The sequence below is a fragment of the Pseudophryne corroboree genome, chromosome 3, assembly GCF_028390025.1.
Source record: "Pseudophryne corroboree isolate aPseCor3 chromosome 3, aPseCor3.hap2, whole genome shotgun sequence".
Classification (NCBI taxonomy): domain Eukaryota; kingdom Metazoa; phylum Chordata; class Amphibia; order Anura; family Myobatrachidae; genus Pseudophryne; species Pseudophryne corroboree.
The window spans coordinates 102,280,334-102,297,141 of NC_086446.1; the positions used below are offsets into that span (position 1 = coordinate 102,280,334).

At 45.6% G+C, this 16,808-nt stretch overlaps 1 protein-coding gene across 1 annotated transcript in view; it reads left to right on the forward strand.

Annotated features, from left to right (window-relative positions):
* The first annotated feature begins 504 nt into the window (after positions 1-504).
* The window catches only part of LOC135057210 (gastrula zinc finger protein xLCGF3.1-like), a 52,723-nt gene continuing 36,419 nt past the window's right edge, over positions 505-16,808 (forward strand). Inside the window, exons 1-2 of the mRNA XM_063963103.1 lie at positions 505-639; positions 2,757-3,609. Coding sequence (XP_063819173.1) covers positions 505-639; positions 2,757-3,609 — 988 coding nt within the window. The remainder of the gene's footprint in view (positions 640-2,756; positions 3,610-16,808) is intronic.

Genomic DNA, 16,808 nt, shown 5'->3' on the forward strand with positions numbered 1-16,808 from the left:
TTAGAGATGACGTTACTTAAAAACAATTTTTTATATGACGGCAAATTCTATTTGCAACGTCAAGGCTGTGCGATGGGGTCCAGTGTGACCACATCATACTCCAACATTTATATGTTTTATGTAGAGAAGGAACTGGTTTTTGATAGCACTGGGACATCACATGGTATCAAATTTTTCTGTGGGTACATCGACGATCTGTTAGTTATTTGGCAGGGTACCAGAGAATAACTTATGGCCATCATAGATGCTCACAACAGGGAACATCCCATAAAATTTATGTATTCTATTAATGCAGAAACCATTAAATTTCTAGATGTCCAATTAACTATTGTGAATGGGAAAATTGTTATGTCACTTTTTTCCAAACCTACAAATAGGAACAATCTCTTACATTTCAGAAGTTGTCACCTGCTACCCCTGAAACGGGGGCTGCCTTATTCTCAGTTTGTGAGGGCCAAACATATAACTTCAGATCCTGTATTGGCGGCCAATCAGATTGATAGCATGTCCAAGAAATTCTTGGCGAGAGGATACCGTCCGGTACTCCTAAAAGAAGCTAAAACTAAAGCTTTGGCTTTAGACAGACAGCAACTCCTATGTCCACAGAAAGATCAGTCTCAGAGTGCATGTATTCCATGGGTACAGGATTTTAATTCAGTTAGTAACTCCATTAAGAGCTCAGTTAAAAAAACATTGGGATCTTATACAGTCAGATCCTGATTTAAAATTGTCTAATACTAGGATTATGCCCTGTTACAAAAGAACTAGAAATCTTTGAAATATACTAGTTAGAACTGATATTTCGGATCTTGCACCACTGTGGTGCAGGATCCGATATATCAGTTCTAGTATATTCATTTTTTGGCATGAGAAAGGGATGCTACAAGTGTACATGTACTACGTGTCAGTTTTTGATACCTGGTGATAAGTTCCAACACCCATATATGGGTAAAACGTACCAAATTCAACATCGTCTCACTTGTGGGTCACGATTTGTAGTCTATCAATTGATCTGCCCCTGTGGGCTGTCTTACATTGGGAAAACCGAAAGGACCTTTAAGGAGCATATGACAGCCCACAGGTCGGCTACCAAGGCAGCCATTAATACTGGTAATAGTGACCAACCAGTTGCACTCCATTTCTGCACTGCACGCCATTCTCTTACCTCGGTCAGATATAGAATGATTGATCAGATTTTGCTGCCCCTTAGAGGAGGCAACCTGGGGTTGAAGCTATTACAGAGGGAATCACAGTGGATCCAACGGTTGGACACTGTGTCACCATGCAGTCTGAATGAAAATTTGGGCTTAAGTAACTTTAGATAGGACTAAGGCCCTCATTCCGAGTTGTTCGCTCGCAAGCTGCTTTTAGCAGCTTTGCACACGCTAAGCCACGGCCTACTGGGAGTGAATCTTAGCTTATCAAAATTGCGGACGAAAGATTCGCAATATTGCGAAAAGACTTCTCTGTGCAGTTTCTGAGTAGCTCGAGACTTACTCTTCCAGTACGATCAGTTCAGTGCTTGTCGTTCCTGGTTTGAGGTCACAAACACACCCAGCGTTCGCCCAGACACTCCTCCATTTCTCCAGCCACTCCCGCGTTTTTCCCAGAAACGGTAGCGTTTTCTCACACACTCCCATAAAACGGCCAGTTTCCGCCCAGAAACACCCACTTCCTGTCAATCACATTACGAACACCAGAACGAAGAAAAAACCTCGTAAAGCTGTGAGTAAAATACCTAACTGCATAGCAAATTTACTTGGCGCAGTCGCACTGCGGACATTGCGCATGCGCATTAGCGACTAATCGCTCCGTTGCGAAAAAATAATAATGAGCGATCAACTCGGAATGACCACCTAAGATCTATGTAGCAGTGTATATTGATATATTGTCATGGTTGCATGTTGTATATTAATTTACACTAGTAATATGTCTGAAGATATATTCTAAAGTATTAATCCTGCTGTGTTCAGTTACAGTTAATGTGGTTGCTATGGTGAGAGGGGAGCCCATGGATGACGTCATTGTTGACGGAGGCGCTGCTGGGCGGGTGATTGTCCCGTTTCCGGACTAATGGCGCCACACACCTGGTGAGTTTCTTATAAAGGTAAGCATGTTTATATTATTTGTAAGCCTGAGGACAATGTGCAAACATGGAAACGTTGCTCTACGCTGCCGCGTCATGTCATTTTTTCAAGTCGCCTACGAGTGCTGTGCCTCTTCCGATGTGTGTGTATATATATATATATATATATATATATAGTACAGAAACCCCCCTCAGTAAATCCTGCATTTGCCCCTGCTGTCTGCAGTCCCCCCACTCAAATGGCTTCTTGTGTTAGTGATTCAAAGTAGAATTGAGCATTAGCAGATCCACTTAGCATAGCATACAGTGAGTTTTCATGCTACACTAATTAGCTCCTTTTTCTTTTTACTATATAGAAAAGTGTGGCAGAATGTCTAAGAAACGTGACAGTGGCAGAAAACACAGGCCTGCTGACATTAATGAGGTCGGCACCGAAACAATGAACTTGCAGAACACACAGGAGGCTTAGAATATAGGGACTTCGGAGGTCTCCACTGGGTCAGGTCATAAGGTTCCAAAGCAAGCCTGCCCTACACAGCCTACATACAGCTCAGAGTCTGAGGAGAGCTCGCAGACTGACTCCGGCCTGGATAACAATAAGTCTGAGCACAAAGAAAAGGGTGAGTACCCCTGTCCGGAATGTGGTAAATACTTTCGTTGTATACACCAGAGAGTGCACACAGGGGAGAGACCATATGAATGCAAGGAGTGTGGGACATTTTTTGTACAGAAGCAGCATCTCCAGGCCCATCACCGTACACACACCGGAGAGAAGCCGCATCAGTGCGAAGAGTGCAGGAAAAGGTTTTCATATAAATCATATCTTTCTACCCACATGAGAACGCACTCGGAAGAGAAGCCATATAAATGTACTGAATGTGGGAAAGGATTTACCACCAGCTCGCATCGTCGTAGACACGAAGCTTCCCACACAGGAGCAAACCCCTTTCCATGTTCTGAGTGTGATAAAGCTTTCCCTACGAAGTCCCAGCTACGCAGCCACCAGATTGTCCACACGGAAGAGAAGAACTTTGAGTGTCCAGAATGTGAAAAATGCTTCTCTACTTATGGGAATCTCAGCAGCCATAAGCAGACGCACTCTGGGAAAAAGCCTTGTAAGTGCTCTCAGTGCGGGAAAGCATTTGCTTGCAGAACCAATCTTCGCCTCCATCAGAAATCCCACACAGGAGAAAAACCATTTGCATGTAACGAATGTGCAAAGTGTTTTTCTAACAAAGCTCATCTTGTCAGACACATAAAAGTCCACACAGGACAGAAATCCAATAAATGCAGCAAGTGTGGTGACTATTTCCAGAATGTGTCTGACCTCGCCCAGCACAAGAGAAGCCATGATAAGACCTATGCGTGTACTGAGTGTGACAAACATTTTAAACAGAACTGTCTTCTGAAGAAGCATCAGAAAATACACATGGGAGAAAAGCCATTTGTGTGTGCAGAGTGTGGGAAACGCTTTACACAGAAAGCCGGGCTGATTTCACATGAGCAGAGACTTAACAAGGGGGGTAATTCTGAGTTGATCACAGCAGGAATTTTGTTAGCAGTTGGGCAAAACCATGTACACTGCAGGGGGGGCAGATATAACATGTGCAGAGAGAGTTAGATTTGGGTGGGTTATTTTGTTTCTGTGCAGGGTAAATACTGGCTGCTTTATCTTTACACTGCAATTTAGATTGCAGATTGAACACACCACACCCAAATCTAACTCTCTCTGCACATGTTATATCTGCCTCCCCTGCAGTGCACATGGTTTTGCCCAACTGCTAACAAAGTTCCTGCTGCGATCAACTCAGAATTACCCCCAATGTTGGAGTAAAGGCGTTTGAATGCCCGGAATGTGGGAAAGGTTTAGTTACCAAGTCTTGAGAAACACGAGAGCGTTCACACAGGAGAGAAACATTTTCCTTGTACTGTTGAAATCGAGGCTTGAATCGCGGGTGCTAAAGCGCATGCGTGAACCGGCAACTCCGGTATTTAAAGTCCAGCTGATGGAGGAGAGACATTCACACACTGAAGAAGCCACTGAGACCGGAGGGTAGGCGGAGAAACGCATTTGGAGACTCATTTGCTGGTTAAACACCACACTTTGCTGCCTATAGAAGTGCCGGAGAACTGGCTGCTGTTATTACTGAGGAGAGGCATTTGCTGAAAAGGAAACGCTGCACAGATTTTCCACTGTCCACTACACTCTATGGATGAGGCTGCAATGCCCACAGCATAATAAGGAGAGGTACAAATTTGGGTACATACTAGCACACTGTACTCTAAGTGGACTTTGGACTGCAGTGTTCAATTTGCCTTTCAATCAATGGTTCTGGGGACCAGCTGAGCTCAGATTGTCAGCTATACTGCTAATTACTTGCAAACTGCACTAAAAATTAGCCTACTAGTATGAGTGGATTCTAACTAATTATATCTGCTTTCAAACTACTTGCTTTATTAACACCTTGCTTTGTTCACATGCGGACTCACCCACTCACTATCTGCTGCTTGTTGGACTAACATCTTGAAATATATGTGGGTTTAATAAACAATCGTACATCTGATTATGGATGCTAAATCTGTGATATTGAAAGCATAGTAAATTTTCAGATTAGAGCCTCATTGGGACTGTGGCAAAATATAGTACATATGGATGCTAATTTTATGGTACTAATGTGCTTTATTTAGATTCCTTATCTGCAATTATTTTAATAATTTGGAATTGTTTTATATTTATTATTATTATTATTTGTATATTGATACTGGCCGGTATCTTACTGTATTAATTGTGTATATTTAATAGTAAAAATTAATTTTATACAAAGTGAGAAGCGCTGTCTTATTGGTTGTCTGGTTTTCTTTAAATTTTGGGGAAATTAGGATCAGTTCCTCGAGATCAGCTGCTCTTACTTTGTAAGTGACAGCGCTAAGTGTATATATTGGTATTACTTGGTTTTGTACTGTATGTGGTAAGTGTTTTAGGGAATGCTCACAGCTGGTTATTCACCTTAGATGTCACACTGGAGAGAAGCCATTCCTGTGCTCGGAATGTGGAAAACGTTTCCATAGCACCACTGCAGTGCCAGATTAAGGTCCACATGGGCCTGGAGCTGAAATTTACTGAGGGCCTAATGTGTGCTACCGCAGGAAGTGGGTCCAATGCAGCAGGGGTGTGACTAGTAATGTTGGAGGTGTGGTAAGTGCTACGGGGTGTGGCTAGCAGCATGGAGGGCATAGCTAGTGCCTACCTTCAACTACCTCAATCTCTCGCCCCTCTTCATTATTAGTGTAATGTGATAGTCTACAAATTAACAAATTTTCTCTGACGTCCTAGTGGATGCTGGGTACTCCGTAAGGACCATGGGGAATAGACGGGCTCCGCAGGAGACTGGGCACTCTTAAAAGAAAGATTAGGTACTATATCTGGTGTGCATTGGCTCCTCCCTCTATGCCCCTCCTCCAGACCTCAGTTAGAATCTGTGTCCGGCCAGAGCTGGATGCACCTAGTGGGCTCTCCCTGAGCTTCTAGAAAAGAAAGTATTTGTTAGGTTTTTTATTTTCAGTGAGATCTGCTGGCAACAGACTCACTGCTACGAGGGACTGAGGGGAGAGAAGCAAACCTACCTGCTTGCAGCTAGCTTGTGCTTTTAAGGCTACTGGACACCATTAGCTCCAGAGGGTTCGAACACAGGGCCCGACCTCGATCGTCCGTTCCCGGAGCCGCGCCGCCGTCCCCCTTGCAGAGCCAGAAGACAGAAGATAAAGACGAAAAACGGCGGCTGAAGACTCCTGTCTTCATTAAGGTAGCGCACAGCACTGCAGCTGCGCGCCATTGCTCCCATAGCACACCACACACTCCGGTCACTGTTGGGTGCAGGGCGCTGGGGGGGGTGCGCCCTGGGCAGCAACTAGTTTACCTTTTTGGCACAAATTAGCACATAATACAGTGTAGAACACTGTATATGTGCAAAAACCCCTGCCATTAACATTATAAAAAGCGGGAGAAGCCCGCTGCTGAAGGGGCGAGGCTATCTTCCTCAGCACACCAGCGCCATTTTCTCTTCACAGCTCCGCTGGAAGGACGCTCCCCAGGCTCTCCCCTGCAGTATCCATACAACAAGGGTAAAAAAGAGAGGGGGGGGCACATAAATTTAGGCGCAAAATTGTGTAAGATAGCAGCTATTGGGAAAAATCACTCAGTACAGTGTAAATCCCTGGGATATATAGCGCTGTGGTGTGTGCTGGCATACTCTCTCTCTGTCTCCCCAAAGGACTTGGTGGGGTCCTGTCCTCAGTCAGAGCATTCCCTGTGTGTGTGCGGTGTGTCGGTACGGCTGTGTCGACATGTTTGATGAGGAGGCTTACGTGGAGGCGGAGCAGGTGCCGATAAGTGTGATGTCGCCCCCTACGGGGCCGACACCAGAGTGGATGGATATGTGGAAGGTGTTAACCGACAGTGTCAACTCCTTACATAAGAGGTTCAATGACGTAACAGCTTTGGGACAGCCGGCATCTCAGCCCGCACCTGCCCAGGCGTCTCAGAAGCCATCAGGGGCTCAAAAACGCCCGCTACCTCAGATGGCTGACACAGATGTCGACACGGAGTCTGACTCCAGTGTCGACGAGGATGAGACAAATGTACAGTCCACAAGGGCCATCTGATGCATGATTACGGCAATGAAAAATGTGTTGCACATTTCTGACATTAACCCGGTTACCACTAAAAAGGGTATTATGTTTGGGGAGAAAAAGCAGCCAGTGACTTTTCCCCCATCTTATGAGTTGAATGAATTGTGGGGGTAATTCCAAGTTGATCGCAGCAGGATTTTTTTTAGCAATTGGGCAAAACCATGTGCACTGCAGCGGAGGCAGATATAACATGTGCAGAGAGAGTTAGATTTGGGTGGGGTGTGTTCAATCTGCAATCTAATTTGCAGTGTAAAAATAAAGCAGCCAGTATTTACCCTGCACAGAAACAAAATAACCCACCCAAATCTAACTCTTTCTGCACATGTTATACCTGCCTCCCCTGCAGTGCACATGGTTTTGCCCAGTTGCTAAAAAAAATCCTGCTGCGATCAACTTGGAATTACCCCCTGTGTGAAGAAGCGTGGTGTTCCCCTGATAAAAAACTAGTGATTTCTAAGAGGTTACTGATGGCGTACCCTTTCCCGCCAGCGGACAGGTTATGTTGGGAGACATCCCCTAGGGTGGACAAGGCACTCACACGCTTATCTAAAAGGGTGGCACTGCCATCTCAGGATACGGCCGCCCTAAAGGAGCCTGCAGATAGAAAGCAGGAGGCTATCCTGAAGTCTGTATATACACACTCAGGTACTATACTGAGACCTGCAATTGCTTCAGCATGGATGTGTAGTGCTGCAGCAGCCTGGTCTGATACCCTGTCAGATAACATTGATACCCTAGACAGGGATACTATTTTGCTAACCATAGAGCATATAGAAGACGTCGTCTTATATATGAGGGATGCACAGAGGGATATTTGCCGGCTGGCATCTAGAATTAATGCAATGTCCATTTCTGCCAGGAAAGTATTATGGACTCGGCAGTGGACTGGTGATGCTGATTCTAAAAGGCACATGGAGGAATTGTTTGGGGACGGTCTCTCGGACCTAGTATCCACAGCAACGGCTGGGAAGTCGACCTTTTTACCTCAGGTTCCCTCACAGCCTAAGAAAGCACCGTACTATCAAGTACAGTCCTTTCGGCCGCAGAAAGGCAAGTGGGTCAGAGGCACATCCTTTCTGCCCAGAGGCAGGGGAGAGGAAAGAAGCTGCACCAGGCAGCCAGTTCCCAGGACCCCAAATCCTCCCCTGCTTCCACTAAGTCCACCGCATGACGCTGGGGCTCCACAGGCGGATCCAGGTGCGGTGGGGGCGCATCTCCGGAACTTCAGCGACCAGTGGGTTCGCTCACAGGTGGATCTCTGGGTTCTACGAGTGGTATCTCAGGGATACAAGCTGGACTTTCGAGGCGACTCCCCCTCGCCGTTACCTCAGATCAGCCTTGCCAGCTGCTCCCAGGGAAAGGGAGGTAGTACTGGCGGCTATTCACAAGCAGTACCTTCAGCAGGTGATAATCAAGGTTCCCCTCCTTCAACAGGACGGGGTTACTATTCCACAATGTTTGTGGTACCGAAACCAGACGGTTCGGTGAGACCCATTCTAAATTTAAAATCCTTGAACACTTATGTAAGGAAGTTCAAGTTCAAGATGGAATCGCTCAGGGCGGATATTGCAAGCCTGGAAGAGGGGGATTTTATGGTGTCGCTGGACATCAAGGATGCTTATCTGCATGTCCCCATTTACCCACCTCACCAGGAGTACCTCAGGTTTGTGGTACAGGACTGTCATTACCAATTCCAGACGTTGCCGTTTGGTCTGTCCACGGCACCGAGGGTCTTTACCAAGGTAATGGCCGAAATGATGATACTCCTCCGAAAGAAGGGAGTTATAATTATCCCGTACTTGGACGATATCCTTATAAAGGGGAGGTCCAAGGAGCAGTTGTTAGTCAGCGTAGCACTATCTCGGGAAGTGCTACAACAGCACGGCTGGATTCTGAATATCCCAAAGTCGCAGCTGATTCCTGCGACGCGTCTGCTGTTCTTGGGCATGATTCTGGAGCACAGAACAGAAGAAGGTGTTTCTCCCGGAGGAGAAGGCCCAGGAATTATCATGTCTGGTCAGGGACCTCCTGAAACCAAAACAGGTGTCGGTGCATCACTGCACCCGAGTCCTGGGAAAGATGGTAGCTTCTTACGAAGCGATTCCCTTCGGCAGGTTCCATGCAAGGATCTTTCAGTGGGATCTGTTAGACAAATGGTCCGGATCGCATCTTCAGATGCATCGGTTGATCACCCTGTCCCCGAGGGCCAGGGTGTCTCTACTGTGGTGGCTGCAGAGTGCTCATCTTCTCGAGGGCCGCAGATTCGGCATACAGGACTGGGTCCTGGTGACCACGGATGCGAGCCTCCGAGGATGGGGGGCAGTCATTCAGGGAAGAAACTTCCAAGGACAATGGTCGAGTCAGGAGATTTCCCTACATATAAATATTCTGGAACTAAGGGCTATTTACAATGCCCTGAGTCAAGCAGAATCCCTGCTTCAAAACCAACCGGTGCTGATTCAGTCAGACAACATCACGGCGGTCGCCCATGTAAACCGCCATGGCGGCACAAGAAGCAGGATGGCAATGGCAGAAGCCACAAGGATTCTTCGGTGGGCGGAGAATCACGTGCTAGCACTGTCAGCAGTGTTCATTCCGGGAGTGGACAACTGGGAAGCAGACTTCCTCAGCAAGCACGACCTCCACCCGGGAGAGTGGGGACTTCATCCAGAAGTCTTCAAGCTGATTGTAAATCGTTGGGAACGGCCACAGGTGGACATGATGGCGTCCCGCCTCAACAAAAAGCTAAAAAGATATTGCGCCAGGTCAAGGGACCCTCAGGCGATAGCTGTGGACGCTCTAGTGACACCGTGGGTGTACCAGTCGGTTTATGTGTTCCCTCCTCTTACTCTCATACCAAGGGTACTGAGGATAATAAGAAAGAGAGGAGTAAGAACTATACTCATCGTTCCGGATTGGCCAAGAAGAACTTGGTACCCAGAACTACAAGAAATGATCTCAGAGGACCCATGGCCTCTGCCGCTCAGACAGGACCTGCTACAGCAGGGGCCCTGTCTTTTCCAAGACTTACCGCGGCTGCGTTTGACGGCATGGCGGTTGAACGCCGGATCCTAAAGGAAAAGGGCATTCCAGATGAAGTCATTCCTACGCTGATAAAAGCTAGGAAGGATGTGACAGCAAAACATTATCACTGCATATGGCGAAAATATGTTGCTTGGTGTGAGGCCAGGAAGGCCTCAACAGAGGAATTCCAGCTGGGTCGATTTCTGCACTTCCTACAGTCAGGAGTGACTATGGGCCTAAAATTGGGATCCATTAAAGTCCAGATTTCGGCTGTCTATTTTCTTTCAAAAAGAACTGGCTTCACTGCCTGAAGTTCAGACGTTTGTTAAGGGAGTACTGCATATTCAGCCTCCTTTTGTGCCTCCAGTGGCACCGTGGGATCTAAACGTTGTGTTGGATTTCCTGAAATCACACTGGTTTGAGCCACTTAAGACCGTGGAGCTAAAGTATCTCACGTGGAAGGTGGTCATGCTGTTGGCCTTAGCTTCGGCTAGGCGTGTGTCGGAATTGGCGGCTTTGTCATGTAAAAGCCCATATCTGATTTTCCATATGGACAGGGCAGAATTGAGGACTCGTCCTCAATTTCTCCCAAAGGTGGTGTCAGCGTTTCATTTGAACCAACCTATTGTGGTGCCTGCGGCTACTCGGGACTTGGAGGATTCCAAGTTGCTGGACGTAGTCCGGGCCCTGAAAATATATATTTCCAGGACGGCTAGAGTCAGAAAAACTGACTCGCTATTTATCCTGCATGCACCCAACAAGCTGGGTGCTCCTGCTTCAAAGCAGACTATTGCTCGCTGGATCTGTAGCACGATTCAACTTGCACATTCTGCGGCTGGACTGCCAAATCCTAAATCAGTAAAAGCCCATTCCACGAGGAAGGTGGGCTCTTCTTGGGCGGCTGCCGGAGGGGTCTCGGCTTTACAACTTTGCCGAGCTGCTACTTGGTCGGGTTCAAACACTTTTGCAAGATTCTACAAGTTTGATACCCTGGCTGAGGAGGACCTTGAGTTTGCTCATTCGGTGCTGCAGAGTCATCCGCATTCTCCCGCCCGTTTGGGAGCTTTGGTATAATCCCCATGGTCCTTACGGAGTACCCAGCATCCACTAGGACGTCAGAGAAAATAAGAATTTACTCACCGGTAATTCTATTTCTCGTAGTCCGTAGTGGATGCTGGGAGCCCGTCCCAAGTGCGGACTCTCTGCAATACATGTATATAGTTATTGCTTAACTAAAGGGTTATTGTTCTGAGCCATCCGTTACATGAGGCTCAGTTGTTGTTCATACTGTTAACTGGGTATGGTTATCACAAGTTGTAAGGTGTGGCTGGTATGAGTCTTACCCTCGATTCCAAATCCTTTCCTAGTAATGTCAGCTCTTCCGGGCACAGTTTCCTTAACTGAGGTCTGGAGGAGGGGCATAGAGGGAGGAGCCAGTGCACACCAGATATAGTACCTAATCTTTCTTTTAAGAGTGCCCAGTCTCCTGCGGAGCCCATCTATTCCCCATGGTCCTTACGGAGTACCCAGCATCCACTATGGACTACGAGAAATAGAATTACCGGTGAGTAAATTCTTATTTAAACACCCCTTGTTCACATGACTAATATGATGAAAGAAAAATGGCACAAGTGAGAACATAAAATTTAAACCCCTCTAGTATAAACTGACATTTTTTTCCTTCAGAACTGTTCATATAGTTGTTTTTTTTATTTCTTTTTATTAAATATAGTTTCAAAAGTATTAAACTATTTAGATATTATACTATGCACATTTGCAGAACGGATTTCATCAAAAACTGGTGGACACAGTGGGGCGGCGTGGTCAGTGTGATCTGACCACGCCAGTTAAGTGGTCAAAGAGTAGAATAGGCAAATGCCAGAAGGGCTGATGGCCTGACGGTCTAGTTCAGCCACCTAAAGACCTGGCCAAGCTGATCTTAAATAAATGTGAAATCTCTTTGTATAAAAGAGAGCGCTCTAACCTTATTAATCACTATACAAATAATTATTAGATGTAGACACTATAGTGAAAACTAAAAAATATATATATACTGTATATACACTGTATGGCACTTCGTGACACATACATAGGGGCCTGATTCAGATTTGCCTACGCGGCTGTGATTTTTCTGCCTATGGACATGCAAAACAAAGCATACTAAGCAGTGATAAAAGTAAATAAGTGAGTCAGTGGAGAAGTTGCCCATGGCAACCAATCAGCTGCTTTGTATACTTTTATAGTATGCAAATTCTAAATGTTACGTCAATGCTGATTGGTTGCCATCGGCAACTTCTCCACTGGCTCACTTCTCCACTTTTATCACTGCTTAGTACATGTCCCACAAGTGTAGTACCCGCCCAGAAATGAACAGGGATGCTGTCAAACCCATCGCAACATCTCAACAACTGCATACACCTTTGCTACAATGATGCAGAAGCGTGGAAGACTGACTCCCCAAGTTAGTCTATGGTCTCACAGAATAGGTGCGGGAGCTGCAACGCATGTTTATGCTTGCAGGATCGCAGATATACACCGTGAAGAGATCACGACATGCCCGTATATATATATATATATATATATATATAGAAATACAGAGGGGACGGCACTCAGAGGATTTTTTCAAGTCTTGTATTCAAGTATAAAACATACTTAATGTTTCACTATGTTTCATTTCACTATGTTGTTCACATCCTGAAGACGGTGTTACCGTACACCGAAACGTTGATGGATCATTAAGTATGTTTTATACTTGAATACAAGACTTGAAAAAATCCTCTGAGTGCCGTCCCCTCTGTATTTCTACATTTGCATGGTACCTGCCTAGGACGTGGCACCGGGGTAAGATTGCCTTTACATTTTATTGAGTGCCGGACCACAGAATCTGTATATATATATATATATATATATATTAGTGATGTGCGGGTTCGGTTCCTCGGAATCTGAACCCGCCCGAACTTCACCTTTTTTTTACACGGGTCCGAGCGACTCGGATCCTCCCGCCTTGCTCGGTTAACCCGAGCGCGCCCGAATGTCATCATGCCGCTGTCGGATTCTCGCGAGACTCGGATTCTATATAAGGAGCCGCGCGTCGCCGCCATTTTCACACGTGCATTGAGATTGATAGGGAGAGGACATGGCTGGCGTCCTCTCCGTTGTATTCGAAAACAAACAAACTGAGTGACTTAGTTTTAATTGTGGGGAGGATTGGGGACGGGGATGTCAAAGTCAGAAAAATATCCCTATACACGCTGCCATATTTGCACCTCACGCTGGTCCGCGCTGCGCATGCGTGCGCTTTCCCGTGATAGCGCATACCCGCTGATGCGTGCACCCGCTCGCATCGGTATGCGTATTTACGGTAAAGAGTATGTAGTCGTAGCGTGCGACCCAATCGTTACATATTTCCACAATTAATGTAGTTTGTAGATCATGGTCCCTTTGATAGATTCTGAAAGTTTGGTTAATATAGAATGTCCCTGAATGGAGGAATCCCTCTTTGTATTGTGCGAAGGGTCTAACAGGAATCATACAGCAGTGTTTGGTACCCATCGGAAGAGTATTTAATTAGCAATATTCCGGTGTTGGTTTGGAGCGTATTAATCGCTCGTGCGAATAGTTATGGACATAAGAAGTTTATGTCCATTACTATTATTTACTCTTACTCAGGTATGCGGCGGGAAACCTAGTTTCCCACCCACCTGAGCTGTTTGAAATCGTCACAGCCCACCTGTATGAATCACCCTATGACCTTTTGTTATAGTGCGAAGCCGAATTCCTTCGTCCAATGGACAATGGGATTGTAGGGACTATGAGATTGCATTGTGTGTGGGGCATAAATAGGCAGGCCGACCATATCCAACTTCACTCTCATCAACGGTTTTCTTGCTGATAATCGGGAGCTGGATATCGAGGCGCATGCGATCATACCCTTTGTGCGTAAGTTTCTCTCCGTAATCATATTGTCTTACTGTGAGCCAATCTCTCTCTCTCCATCTCTCTCTCTCTCTCTCTCCCTTCTCTTTCTCTCGTATCTCCCATTGACTAGTATTGTATTGTATTAGATCAGCATAGTATTGTATTGTATTTCTTGTATAGTTATTTGGTTAGGAAGTCTCTGTTATATTGTAGTGTATCATTTGTACTGTGATTCTTTTTGCAAGTATAATAGTTATAATACAGATAATAGGCTTTGGACCCTAAACCAGTATCTGTGTATTTCCTATAGTTTTAAGTGTTCACTTGAGCGTCGGTGACGCTCAAGCAGCTTTGTAGTTAGTCAGGTTACACAAGGTTGCACTTACACCCTGTATTCACATTAAGGTATTCTGTGTATTTCATTGATAATAGGTTTAGACATAAAGGTATAGCGTTGTGAGCGTCTGCGCCGCTGGTGATCTCCTCGTGGTCTCGAGCGTCCGCTACGCCATAGCGAATCATTACTCTAGTCATCACCAATAACGTGCTGTCCTGTGATCACTGGGCCGTGAGCGAACGTGACGCTTGAGCGTCTCGCCTACGGCTAAGCGATCGTTACGCAACTAGCGTACCCTTACGGTACTTCTTAAGTAAACAGCGTACTATGTTCTTAGACTTCATTTAGGGTTATTTATACGACAAAGGAATTTAACATTGTCAATTGGGGACTCGTCCTGTCCTTCTCATATCTGCACTAGGTAGATCAGCAGACATTATCCCCCAGCAAAGGGTGGGAGGTTGTCTCACAGTGCTGACGGGATAAGCGTCTGCTTCGCTTAGATAAAGAGTGCTGAAGGAATCCGGGAACCGGAAGTAAGAACAAAACGCTTGTGTCCTTTAAAACTGTTTATTTCTCTTCTGTCTTGCGTATACATGCACGCATACATATATATCTGCATTTCTTTTTCAATTTCGTATATCACTATTCCTGTTTGCCAATTTTTATAGTTGATAGAAAGTGCTAAAAGAGATTTGCTGTTATTTCATAGTAGAGGTAATAGCTAAAGTATAGACCAACACACGGCTTGTCTGAGAGATAAGGCAGTCAGTGTGGTGTGCGGTAGATGATCAGGGATCATCTACATTGATAAAAGTAGAAATTGTGTTACGGTGGATCTTTTGTTTTGCGTACACGTGTCTCTAACAAAGACTAGCGTACGCAATCCAAAGGCAGACGCACGCAGCGTACATTACGCAACGTAGCGTCCGGTTACGCCCACGTAGCTCAAGTTGTGATAAGGCGATAAGTAACGCAAAGGCGATAAGTAACGCGACGCGGTAAATAACGCAAATCTATTTTTGGAAAATTTGAAATTTAGTTTAACAGATCCTGCTCCTAATTGGTAACACAGCTGGGCTAAAGAAAATTTCTGCGCAGAAATAGAAGTGGAAGCAAAAGTGTACATGTGTTGAGTGAGTGTGTTTTTGTATACATAAGTTTATATAACTTAGAGGTTGAACCAAAAAGAAATCGGGTACTCGTAAAGGACATACGTGTAAGTGACATATACGGTGGCTAAGGAGGCATCCTTGGTTAAATAAAATATGAGCATTAGAGTATAGCGGACCACAAGGTAACAAGACCAGGAGGTCACAAGGACAAGGCCAGGAGGTCACAAGGTACAAGAAGGTCCGCTATAAAGGTACAAAAAGCACAACCCCGGGGGTTGGTGCTAAAACCCATATAGGCCATTGGAAGCTCTGGCTGAAGGAATTCGCAGCCGCAATTTTCGATTCCATTGATCTCTCAGTACATAACAGGTAGTGCTTATGTACTGAACGATTGTACCGCACGTAATTGTGTGCAGTAGTTAGTAATCTGACCTAATACCATTAGAGTAAAGTGGTCACAAACGCTATTTGTACATTCTGACGTGATTTGTGTAATTTTTTATTTTTAAAGGGAAGTTCGCTGGTCACTCAGGAACTATCTAACAACCCCACCTTTACTGGAAAGAGTAAGTGTCCTGCGGGTAACCCTCGTATGTTCCAGTAAACAGAAGGTTTCTGGTAGGGCCCTGTATCGAGTACGCCAGCACCATATCGGTGTGATCAGGTCGTATTGGTCGAGGTGGGCGAGTGAGTGGGGTACTCGGTAAACCGCCACCGCCGGCCTATTTTGAATAATTTGGTTTGCTGTAAGGGTTCGCTGAAGACCGTGATATAAAGATCAAAGGAGTAGTAAGCAACACCTGCAGATTATGGGGGCCAATTGTTCAGGTAGGGGGCGATCAACCTCGGTTCGGGTTGATTCAGAGAACCGACCAGTCGGGTCGGCAAGGTACATCATGTGTGAAAAATACGGAAGTCACACAGAGGTTTTATGTGATGAATGGGAGAGAATGACTGTACAAGACAGGGAGAAATTCCCAAGAATAGGTAGCTTCAGTCCAGAAGTGTTACAAAATTTAAGGAGGAGGATATGTCTCATAAAATCAACAAAGAGACGAATTCAGCATCATGATTATTTACAGTTGTGGCAACAGGAAGGTGAGATACAGAGAGGTTTGGCTCTGGCGGCGGGATCTGGGGCAGTCAGGAAACTGATAGCCACAGCCCCGCCACCACCATACATAGCAGGAGAGAAGTTGATTACGGAGAGAAACGCACTGGGTTGTAAAACACAAACACTTAGTAACCCTGTAAATGTTAATGATGTTAACCAAGTAACCCATACAATTATTAACCCGTGCAAGTTGTACCCTGTTTTGAACTTTCCTCAGGAGTGTGATCAAGAAGACGATCCGGCAACAATTTCAGCTCTCTCTCTCGCAGCCACCATAGCAGAGACCACAGTAGGCACAGCAACACCCACGAGATTAGCGAAGGCCCCTAGCGGAGGGATAGGTGAGGTCGTGTCAACGGGTAAGTACGGCACCATGCATTATACTGAAACAATTTCACCACAAGTTGTAGAATCTACACAGAATGAGGTTGTTAGAGTTAACCCTGTTAGAGTAATAGCAGTTCCCAATGGGAAAACAGATGTATCAGGAGCCACTCCCATAAGGAACATTGCCATGTACACTCC